This window comes from Arvicola amphibius, chromosome 5 (genome assembly GCF_903992535.2).
Source record: "Arvicola amphibius chromosome 5, mArvAmp1.2, whole genome shotgun sequence".
Lineage (NCBI taxonomy): Eukaryota > Metazoa > Chordata > Mammalia > Rodentia > Cricetidae > Arvicola > Arvicola amphibius.
In genome coordinates, this window is record NC_052051.1 from 136,157,535 (window position 1) to 136,169,162 (window position 11,628).

The 11,628-nt window shown below is 51.5% G+C and overlaps 1 protein-coding gene across 1 annotated transcript; it reads left to right on the forward strand.

Moving 5' to 3' along the window:
• The first annotated feature begins 4,760 nt into the window (after positions 1-4,760).
• Positions 4,761-9,224, forward strand: Il17b (interleukin 17B). Its single transcript, XM_038332226.1, has 3 exons — positions 4,761-4,781; positions 6,649-6,938; positions 8,993-9,224. The coding sequence occupies exons 1-3, from the start codon at positions 4,761-4,763 to the stop codon at positions 9,222-9,224; spliced, it is 543 nt and encodes a 180-aa protein (XP_038188154.1).
• Positions 9,225-11,628: the final 2,404 nt, after the last annotated feature.

The window sequence follows — 11,628 nt, forward strand, 5'->3', positions numbered from 1 at the left end:
CTCTCGCCTCATCCCCACCCAATAATGCCGGATTTCTACTTAGGAATATTCCAAAGGCACCCTTGGAAGCCCAAGTTAAAGCTCATCTTAATAAGCACAATCCCAATTTCTGCTATCACTAGTTGGATGCTCGCGTTTGCCAGGCACGGCACAAAGCACTGTAGGATGCTTTCTTCTTCCATCCCTTACCCCATTGAAAACTCAGATTTATGATGTAGTTGAGGATGGCCTTAAAGTTCTAATCCTCCTGCCTCTGCCTTCTGAATGCTGGGATTACAGGCACAAGCCAACCCACCTGGTTTGTGCCGTGCCAGAGATCGGACCCAGGACTTCGTGCCAACTGGGCAAGCATTCCAACAACCTGAGCTACATGCCCAACCCCAAATCATTATCTCTATTGTACAGAAGAAACAAAGGGTCAGATAAACCAGCTCGTTCCCCAAAGTCACACAGCTATGACGAGGGAGACAGGATCAAGACTAAAATCCACCAACCCGTGGAGTCTTCACTGCCCTGGAGGACATCCCTGCTCCTCTGGGTCCCTTAGCGCCCATCTTTCATCCTGAGTGCCAGCGTCGCCATCCTGTGTTACAACTGGTTTGATGGAACGTATCACATTCTTAGCAGGTGCTTTCTATGTGCCAGAAACGCTATACTTAAACCGCCCCTGGGCTGGGGCGCTTTCGTGTCTCCCAAGAACTGTATGTAGTTCCTTTCCTGAGCTCCTCACCTTGCCCCATCTGGGTTGTTCGAGAACGCTGGGTGAGGCTGAGGTGTTACAGATCCCCTTTGATGGGCAGTCCTGCCCTTCAGGGGCAGTGTCTTCTACCTGCCCTGCAGCAGGAGATGTAGCGGTAAAACAAACTTGTTTTTGTGTCTTCTGTGACTTTGGGCAAATTGTTAAGTAGATATCCTAAGCCTCAGTTTCCCCAAGTCTCAATAGAGAGTAAAGTATAACTGCACTACAGGTGTGTTGGGATTGTCCCATGAACCAACAACATACTTGGAGGAGCTAGAGCCTGCATGACACCCAGGAGGTGGGCATCAGTCAGTAATTGATGCCCTCCTCCTTCTCATGTATGTATGTATGTGCACATGTGTGTGTGTCCATGTGGAGGAGGCCAGACGACAAACTCAGAGGCCATCCCTCAGGAGCCATTCGTCTTGTGTCTTTGAGCCAGGCTCTCTCACTGGCTAAGGGCTTTCCCAGTAGGCTAGGCTCGCTGGCCAGTAAGCTCTAGGGATCTGCTGGTTTCTGCCTCCCCAACACTGGTTTAGAGTACACAGTGAACGCCAACACTCCTGGCTTCACCACTTAGCTTCTGGAGATCGAACTGAAGCCCTGATGCCTACGTAGCAAGCATTTTATCAACTGAACTATTGCCACAGGCTCGCAATTACTATTTGCTGAGACTGTGGTACAGTGTTTCAGATATCAAAGGCCTAGTACATAGTAGATGCTCAAAGAAAGGAAGCAGGTACTTTGGGGTCAGCAGATAGAAACTTTCAGTCACAGATGGGCAGTGGAGGCACACGTCTTTAATCCCGGCACTCGGGGACAGAGGCAGGCTGATCTCTGTGAGTTTGAGGCCAGCCTGGTCTACAGAGCAAGTTCCAGGACAGCCACAGTTATACAGAGAAACCTTGTCTTTAATCCCATCCCCCACCCCCAAAAGAAAAAAAGGAAAGAAACTCTCAGTCATTGCCCTCCACAGATTGGCTGGCCATGCCTGCTCTGATGTGGAAGACACCTTTAACACTGCTCCTCAGCAGCACTGTTACTGGGAAGCCAGGGACAGGCACAGGCCTTGCCCACAGCTTCAGCGTCTACTCCAAGAGGAAGGAACCGGCCGTTGCTGCTCTTCAAGGCTGTCTGGCTTTCTGTTGGCGCCATCTAGTGGTGAGTGCCGTGAGGCTCCCGGCGGTCTGTAGTAGAGGTGCCAGGGATCACTGCATCGCTGCCATCGCTGCCACTGCTGGCTGCCCATCCGTGCATCTTCACAGGTACTTCCAATCTTTATTCATGAAGACCCAAGGACCCCATCCTCATACACGAGGCAGATGGAGACCTCAATTCCTGGTTTCTTCACCTTCCTTTCTGGCCTTGCACCAAACTCCGAGACTGGGCTCCACTGGTCTATACTCTGGACATCACTCGGGGACAATCAATGACTCTACCGTGGTTTCTCAAGGCCGTAGAAAGTGGCACCTTTCTGGTTCAAGACAGTCCAGGAATGGGGAAACTGGTGACAGTTACTCTGCTGTCCCTGGGGTCCATTGTAAGCAATCTGAGGTCTCAGAAGCACTGACCTCGCTTCTCCCTCTACTACAGACTAGCAAGGAGGCTCAGCCTAGCCCAAGGCTGTTAGTATAAGCATTGAGGGAGGATAAGCATTGAGAGGGATAGTTCTGCTTCCAGATCTAGCACAAATACTGAGTGAGCCTGGGAAAGCCCCTGTGAACCTGGGAAGGCCCATCCTCTCTGAACTTCAACACTGGATGGGGCATGGGCTATGTGAGAAGCAAGGATCTCTGTAGCTTCCAGACTGGCTTATATTAAAAGTGAAGACTCCTGGGTTTCCTACGCCAAGATCTCTGGACTAAAACACTGGGAATGGATCGACACCCACCTTCTCTTCTTGAGTATGTTCTGAGACTAGGTCTCTTGTATTCCAGACTGGCCTTGAATATGATGTGTGGCTGAAGAGGTTCCCGAACCCTTGGTCCTTCTGCTTCCACTTCGCAAGTGCTGCCACCACACGATGCGCTACTAGACTCTGTTATTTGGGAATCTCTATTAGCATACCATGTAGTTGGGTCCTGGGCAGCTGCGTTTCATCCTTAGGGATCAGGAGGAAGGGTCCATGTACTAGCAAGTAATGGGATGGATATTTCTGGGGTTCTGAAAGGCAGAGGAACCTCCATATCCTACTACATATTTTCAATTTCCTCACCTTATCGTGGGCCCCTCTCTAGCTGTAGAAGAAAGTGAAGAACTAGCTAGGCTGCCTCCATTCACCCCTCAGCCAGGTCCTTTCGTTTGTTCAAAGAGGGGCTGGGACAGCCAGGGCTGGGGGTGGGGGCTTGCTGCCCAAGGAGGTATTTTTCAGAGTCTCCCGCCCTCTGAAGTTTCCAAGGGCAGCACAGAGCCCTGTCTAGTATTTGACCAAATATGGTGGTATCTCTCAAGGAGCTCACGCCCCAGCCAGCTCCTCAGTTATGCTGTGGAAACCTGCCCTGCACAGATTAATCTTGTGACATTCAGGAGCCTCTTACCCTGCCCTCCTCCTCTCCCTAGTTCTTGTAAATGGCCAAGACTGGCCCTCAGCAAGACAAGACAGGGGAGCTCGCCCACCCCTTCCTCCTCTGCTGCCCCCACCCCTGGGCACCCCCCAGGGAGTGTATTTACTGCTTGCTCACTTTCAGTTGACCGTTCACTCAAGGTGAGTGGCCTTAGCCACAGAGGGTTGGCCGTCAGTTTAGTGTTTGGGGCCCCATGGACCCTGGGTCACCTGAGCTCATGAAGCTGGAACCCTCTTTAGGAAGGCTGCAGGCAGTGTCTCAGCCAGCAGGGTTGGTTTGAGGGGTACAAGAGAGAGGTGCAAAAGACCCACGAGCCCTAATACTAAGACAGCTGCTGTTTATAATAAGAAACGTAATAATTATAATCATTATAGCATCGTTTTATAATAAACAGGAGAGTGTTTATTGAGCGCTTCCTCTGTGCCAAGCATTGTCAGCTATGACATGGCCTATTTCTTTATTCTTTGTAGCAGCCTCGAGAGATATGGAAACAGATGTAGACAGTCAGTAGGAGTCAGCAGGGGCCACTATTTCCTGGGATGTGACTCTCATTATATAGAGAATGGAAGGAGAGTGAGAGAGAAGGAAGGGTCATAAGCAGTTGTCAGACAGGGGATAAGCCCCGAAAGGGGAGATCTCTCATGCAAGATGGCAAATGTTACTCCCATGAAGGTTGTAAGAAGGTTACTTCCATGAAGCTTTTCGGTATCTGCACCTTGGCCTGGGTGGAGCACACAGACTCAGAGACCTGTTCACGGAGGGCTAGAACTGCGCAGAAAATATCCCAACACAAACAGTGTAGCGTGGCGTGTTGAGTTCTGGATCGGAACCAGACCCAAATCCCAGCTGACACTGCTAATTCACTGTGGAATACCGGGCCAATTCCCTTCTTGCTCAGGCCTCAGTTTCCCTGCCTGTAACTAGAAATGAGCCCACCTGAGGCTGGTTGGAGTACCTGAGGAGGTTTCCTTGGGAGATAGGACTGTCTGGCCCTGAACCAAGACAGTCTCAGTACATTTTCTCTTCTGACCAACCAGCAGCCCATCCCTCTCCCTCCCTTTCCCCCTGGCCATCCCCAAAGCAAACGAAGCTGATTGTCTTAACTGGCGCTGTGGGTGCTGGCTGGTCAGCCGGCCGCAGGCCACAGGCGGAGGTGCCATCAGCCAGGGCCCCACCAGACACACAGGACATTGTCCTTCGGTCAACAGCCCCTGGGCACCTCAGGGCCTGGCTCCTGGCCTACCCCCACACCCCTCACCGCCTGCCACTGTGCTAAGGCCCAGCCAGCTGGGGGCCCAAGGCTCCCAGCTGACAGTGAGCCCACCCACCCACACCCCCCAGCAGCCCCCCGTGGAGCTATAATTGCCTCAGTCCATCCTGTTGCTGCTATTCTCTCTCTGCGGCATCTGGGGTTCCTGGCCGGTGGCAGCTGCAGGCCTGCTGCCTGGCTTGGTGGGATGGACTGGCCACACAGCCTGGTACGTGGTGCTCCCTTCTCTGTAGCTGTTCTTTCCCCATTGATTAATGGCTGCCTGTGTTTGGCTTGGAATCTGCAGGGACCAGCTCTGTCCTCTCCTTCAGGCCCAGGGAGAAACAGAGCCTGGTCTCAGCCTGCAGTCATGGCCTAAGGCTTGGGCTACAGCTCTGGGAACAGCCTGGTCACACTGAACTCTTTCAGGAGGAAGTGTCCCGGGCGATTGGGCAGACTCGGGCACTAGAGCTTTTCCAGACCTGGCTTCTGGGATCTGGGCAGCGTGCATGATCTTGGGCAAATCCTTCTGTCTTTGTTACCCATCTGGAAACTGAGGGGAGGGGATGTTGAATTTGATCTGTTTCCCCCTGCAAGGTGAGTTGAGGAACGTGTGGGCAGCTCAGCCGAGACGGCCTGCAGTGAGGGAAATATTTCTGCTGCAGAACATAGGACTAAAGGGAAGAATTTAGCAACCTAATTCACTGCTGTGGCTTTTATGCCAGCAAGTGGCTCTGCCAAGAGGGGCTAGGCTGGGACTTGTTTCTAAGGGTCAAGCTTGCTGGGTAGCCTGGATGATAAACCAGGCCTGTCCCCCTCCCGCCCCACCCTCAACACCCGTGGACCAAGATGCAGGGAAGGCACAGAGTCTGGTAAGACTCAGAAATGAAATGAGAAACAGTGAGCTGGACTAGGGTGAGGTAGGTTGTCTGGTGCTGAGGTGGAGGGGGTGGTGTGTGTGTGTGTGTGTGTGTGTGTGTGTGTGTGTGTGTGTGAGACAGAGAGGGAGAGGGAGGGAGGGAGATAGAGAGAGAGATCTGGAAATGAAGTCTTACAGGAACCACGCGCCAGCTCCGCCAGCTCCATGCAGTGTTCCTTCTCGCCCACTCTGTTTCAACTCATTTCCTCTCAGCAGAGCCTATAAGCGGCTCAACCCCCCTCTCCCTCGTCCACGTCCCTGGAAGACTTTAGGCTGCTTCTGCTCACGAATCCTCTTTCTTATTCCATTGATGAGTCTCCAGAGAAGCTGGGCCCAGCCACCCTGCTGCCCCAAGGGAGAGCCCTGATCCCCAGGCATGCCTGCCCTTGCTACTCCCTCTACCTTTCTGCTCCGTCCCCACAGTTAACAGCACTGAGGTCCCTGAAGTCCCGGGCAGGCATGGTGGTGGAATCTGTTCACTCTGCAGATGCAGGCACAGGGGATAAGATGCATGGAAGGGAGTCTGTCCCAGGGGGGAGCAGCTAAGGAGATATCGAAGAATCACACATCCAAGTACAATTGCAGATGTGTTAGGGACATGTGGGGCTTGGTGACTCCATGATGTCCAGAAGCAATGTTGAGGCAGTGACCTAGAGCCCACAGCTGGGCAAGGTTTTCAGAAGGTGGAAGGAAAAGGCAGAACCTGGTGGGCAGAGTGCAAACTCCCTCCCACAGCAAGGAACATGGGGAGCACAAGTGCAGAGAAGGCCAGAAGGGTCACAGGAGACCCCCCGCCCCAAGAGGGCCTCAGGAAGGACATTAAGGGGGAAGGTGGCAATGTCAAAAACGCTTTTCAATGGCCTCCACTGGCCTTGATGCGGTGAGTTGGTTAGGAGCCAGGCAGGCTTGGGAAAGGAGCCAGGCAGGCTTGGTAGGCGGTGGAGCTGTCCTGGGAAGCAACTATGGTCTGCAGATTGAGTAACTAGAGTGGGCAAGGGGATTTTCCGGAGGTAACTGATTTCAAGGACTTCAAGATGCATGAGTGTCATCAGTGCCCAACACAAGTGTCCATACCCAAGGTGGCCAACACAGAGGCCTCTCTCTTCTTTGCCCTAACCCTAAGCCTTGGCCCAGAGAGACTTGGTTCCAGCCTCTGACCAATAGCCTTCTTTCTCAGCTGCTCCTTCTTGCCATCTCTATCTTCTTGGGGCCAAGCCAGCCCCGAAACACCAAAGGCAAAAGGAAGGGGCAAGGGCGGCCTGGCCCCTTGGCCCCTGGGCCTCACCAGGTGCCACTGGACCTGGTCTCTCGCGTGAAGCCCTACGCTCGAATGGAAGAGTATGAGAGGAACCTTGGAGAGATGGTGGCTCAGCTGAGGAACAGCTCTGAGACAGCCAAGAGGAAATGCGAGGTCAACCTGCAGCTGTGGCTGTCTAACAAGAGAAGCCTGTCTCCTTGGGGATACAGGTAGGTGGGCTGGGCCCAGCAGGCCACAGTTCCCGCTGTCCCAGATGCTGTGTTCAGGACCTGGGATTCAGGTGAATTTTAATCCCTCTTCTGCATCTTTCGGCCAGTTGAATAGCTTTGCTGAGCCTTGGTTTCCCCAGCTGTCAGTGGGAGTAATGGTGGCATGCCCTTCACAGATAGACATACAGTGCTGTCTTTTTAGCCTCCGGGTCTGAAATGTAGGGCTTCTAAAGCATGGTGGTTCGCGCCTGCTGGCTACGCTCACACTTTTCACATCAGGCAGGTTCCTTCTTAAAATCTGCCTCAGAACCACCTCAGGGTTCCCGTGTTCACCCAGTCAGACTCCCTAGGACTGATGCCCAGATCACAGAGTTGCGCCTGTCTCTCCATGCGTAGGGTGCATGGCCCCTGCTTTGACTTGGGGATCACTGGGTTACAGAGGCAACGTCTGTGTGTCCCTCTCCACCTCCTAGGTCAGCGTGCAGAAGAGGCCCAAGGTACATGGGTTCGATGGAGTGAAGAAATAGCTCACTTGCTCCCAAACTCAGCCCAGGTCTTTGCTAGCTACGCTGCTTATATCCTAAGACTCTAGACTAGCACTGTTGGCCAGAACTTCCTGGCATGAAGTTCACTGCGGTAGCCTGGTGACTATTGAACCGCTGGAATGAGACTGAAGGACTAGTATAGATTGACTCCGATTTAGGTCGGCACATGTGCTACAGTCAGTGGCTACTGTGTTGAGCGGTGTAGCCTGGGACTGTGACAATGCAATCAGCAAAGGGCCTTCAGACCACATCTTGCTCCTGCTGGGCTGTGCCCATGTGCCAGTCAGGGAGATTGTAAAACTGTAGGCTCATTCAGGAGACTTGAAATTGATTTCCAGGGAGCTCCCAAGCACAATGAGGTGACTGACACTGGGTGTTCCTAGGTCTCATTCTCTTACCTCTCATTTGTGTTTAACTGAGGAGGAAATCGAGGCAGAGAGGAAAGATATCCTAGGTCTGGGACAACCTCAGAAGGATCTCACTATGAGTGTCTCAAGTCTAAGACCGGTTTGCTTTTAACACAGTATGTGAGCCGGGCGGTGGTGGTGCGCGCCTTTCATCCCAGCACTTGGAAGGCAGAGGCAGGCAGATCTCTGTGAGTTCAAGGCCAGCTTGGTCTACAAGAGCGAGTTCTAGGAAAGTTAAAGCTGTCACACAGAGAAACCCTGTCTTGTAAAGCCAAAAAACAAACAAACAAAACAAAACAAAACAAAAACATAGTATGGATATAAAAATACAATCTCCAGAATTCACAAGGGGAAGGAGAGAACTGACTCCCACAAGCTGTCCTGTAGCTCCTTGTAAGGTCTCCTCTGATCTCAGATAGATAGATGATAGATAGATGGAAGATAGATAGATAGATAGATAGATAGATAGATAGATAGATAGAATAAAATAATCAACAACTTGCTGAGCTAAGCATGGTGTAATTCCAACACAGGGAAGGCTGAGGCAAGAGGATTGCAGGCAGGAGGTCACCCTGAGCTACAAAACAAGACCTTGTCTCAAAAACAAAAAACAAACAAACAAAACCCCAAAGCAAAAAACAAAGAATAAAAGAAAAACCAAATCAATCCAAACCAATCCACAACACCCTAAAACTTGTTGAGTCTCTGAGGTTCAGTAAAACAATAGAATACAGGCCCAGGTCCTCGTCCAATGCAGATTCTACATCCACTTGTGAACATTTTCTCCCTGTAGATTAATTCCCCACAATATAAAAATAAGGTAGATAAGAGAGGAAAGGCTTAGTTTTTTCCATGGTCCCCGTGGTATCTTACTGGGTAAAAGGAGGAAGCTGGGGACACAGTGGTGACAGTACCTGACTAGCAGTGACTTCCAAATCGGGGTCTCCTGTTTTAGGAAGGTCGAGTTCATTACAAAACACCTAGGTCAAGGTTAAGGTTAGGCCTTAACCCTAACTCCATAGAACACCCTGGGGATGGCAGCTCCCTTTGTTGTTAATGGTGGCGCTCACCCTGCTCTCTCCCACCCGCTCGCTCCCCGCAGCATCAACCATGACCCCAGCCGCATTCCAGCGGACTTGCCCGAGGCACGTTGCCTATGTCTGGGCTGCGTGAACCCCTTTACCATGCAGGAGGACCGCAGCATGGTGAGTGTGCCAGTGTTCAGCCAGGTGCCAGTGCGCCGTCGCCTTTGTCCGCCACCTTCGCGCCCTGGGCCCTGCCGTCACCGCGTCGTCATGGAGACCATCGCGGTGGGTTGCACCTGCATCTTCTGAGCCACCAAGCCAGTGGCCACTGCGACTCCTCCCTCCCCGCACCCACTGTGTTCCTGCAAGGCTGATAAACAGTAAACGTTGTCCTTTGTAAAGAAAGGCATTGGGCTTGCTCCTTGCGACTAGGAAGCTAAAATTGTGTCCGGGTTGGATATCCCTGGGAAACAAATTCCAGATCAGTTTGAGTGAGCATTTCCTAGGACTCAGCCCTCGAGAGTGAACCAGTCTATTAGAAAATGCTGGGCTGGGGATGTATTTAACTCTTCAGCTAAACAGTCTGCCCAGCACAAATGACGTCCCGAGTTCCATCTCTAGCACTACATAAAACCAACAGGGTGGTGCACATCTGTAATACCAGACTATGGAGGTGGGTAAGTCAGGAAATTCAAGGCCACCCTTGGCTATGAGTATAGCCTCGGATACACGAGACTCAGGAAACAAATACCGCTTCCATTTCTATCTCTTGAGATGGTGGCAGACTTCCTCTGCGCTCTTCCCTGTAGCAGCTGCATAACTGGAACACGGCTGTCATAAGCCAATATGCTACCTAGCTGACTCAAGTTACTAAGACACACAGTCCTAAGAGGTTGCTCCAGGTTCTGCAGTGCCAAGCTAGGGCTCAGCCTCTCCTGGATGCTGTGGCAATGACCCTTGCCACAGATGGGAAGGGTTGCCCTTAGCCCCAGGGTTCTTTGCAGAACAGACCTAGCCTCCCCTAAAAGGGCCTCTGGTAGCCGAAGAGGTCCTAAATCATCATCATCATCAGCAGCAGCAGCATCTCCTCCTCCTCTTTTTTTTCTGGAATGGGAACTCTGATTTTAAGCATGCAAGAGCTGCAAGGCAAACTAGATAGGTCATTGTTCATCCAGCGACCTATCTGCAGCCCTGGGTACCAGTGCCTGCGATCCTCAAAATGTCAGTCTGCGGGAAGCTTGTCCAGGCAGACTTCTGGCTCAGCACTCAGAGGTGCTGACTTAGGTGGGGCTTGCTATTTTTCCACTTGAGTGCTGTGGCCTCTTTTAATCTCTACTATTATGGGGGTGCTGATGCTGCCACCTGTGACGGCACTTGGAGAACCACTGGGTCACATCAAAACATTCTCCTGACCAACCCTGGCAGTATGGGGTTATCCTAAATCCCATACTGGGTCTTGCCCTGATACTAGCTCTTTCCCCTTGTAATTGAATCTTGCCCCCCTGGGCCTTCTAATCCCACGGCAAATCCCTAATCAGCTGTCCTGGGCTCTAAAAATACCTTGCCTCCCCCCAGGACAGCTGAGGGGCTTGGGCTATTTTCTGTGGGTGAAATGAGCTAACACATTAGAGCTAACATCCTACAAAGGGTCAATAGCCCACTGCAGAAACATTTCGCTCGGCTGCTTGAGCCCGTGTGCGTACAACAGCTTCAGCGTGGAATGCTTTAATTGTCTAATTCACGAAAAGCCAATGGTTAGGTATGTGCCTGTCTGGGCTGGAAAGTAACTTACCTTTTTTGGTATTGTTGAAGAGTGTATACTGGTTAAAATTACCCTGGGAAGTTTTGGCCTGGTTCCAGACACATGGAAAATAGACTCCACGTGCCAGCTCATGCCGATCCCTTTAGCAGGCACTTCTGTAGGGGTTGCTTGTCTTTAAGGCTCCCACAGATGTGCTCTGGATCTATGTGCGCCCCTAAAGGCAAGGTATCGAAGTCGGGCTTTGTCCATGCTAAGGAGTTGCTTTACCACTGAGTTATCTCTCCTCCAAGCCCCATGCTCTCTGGGTCATAGGCCCATGCAATGGGTACAATCTCCAAGGCTTTACTGGAAGCCATTGTGAGAGAAGGTGAGCTGCAGGAGTCCTGGGGGAACATGGGTAGTGTAGGCAGGAGGAAAGCCTCTTCTTGGTGAGAAAGGGTCATCCTTATAGAAGGCGCATTAGAATCTTAGAGATGCTTAGTATACACTTGTTATACAAGGTGAAGCCTTTCCCTATTGCTGGGTCCTTATCTGAAACAAGCGGATGAGATTTCACTATCTCCAGGCTCTTGCCCAGTCTTTAAAATCCTGGGACTTAAATGTGTAAAAGCCTCTCCTAAAAAAGGGGTTTTGTTTATTTCTTTGAGTGAGAGCGCAAGAGAGGGAGAAAGACTGTATGTACAAACGCATACCACATGCGCTTGTGAAACTCACAGGGTAACTTCTGGGAATCAGTTCTTTCCTTCCATCCTGTGGGTCCTGGGGTTGAACTGTCTTCAGGCTTGCCAGCTTATCTTAGTCCATTGACCCTCTTGCTGGCCTGAAACTTGGCCTCTTGGGCCTGAGCAGGGGAGCTTAGGCCTTGGGAAAAGTGAGTCTATAAGTAATCTAGAAACCTACTTGGGTCTAAAGCTAAATACCCACTTCCTAGAACATGACAGATAAAATGCA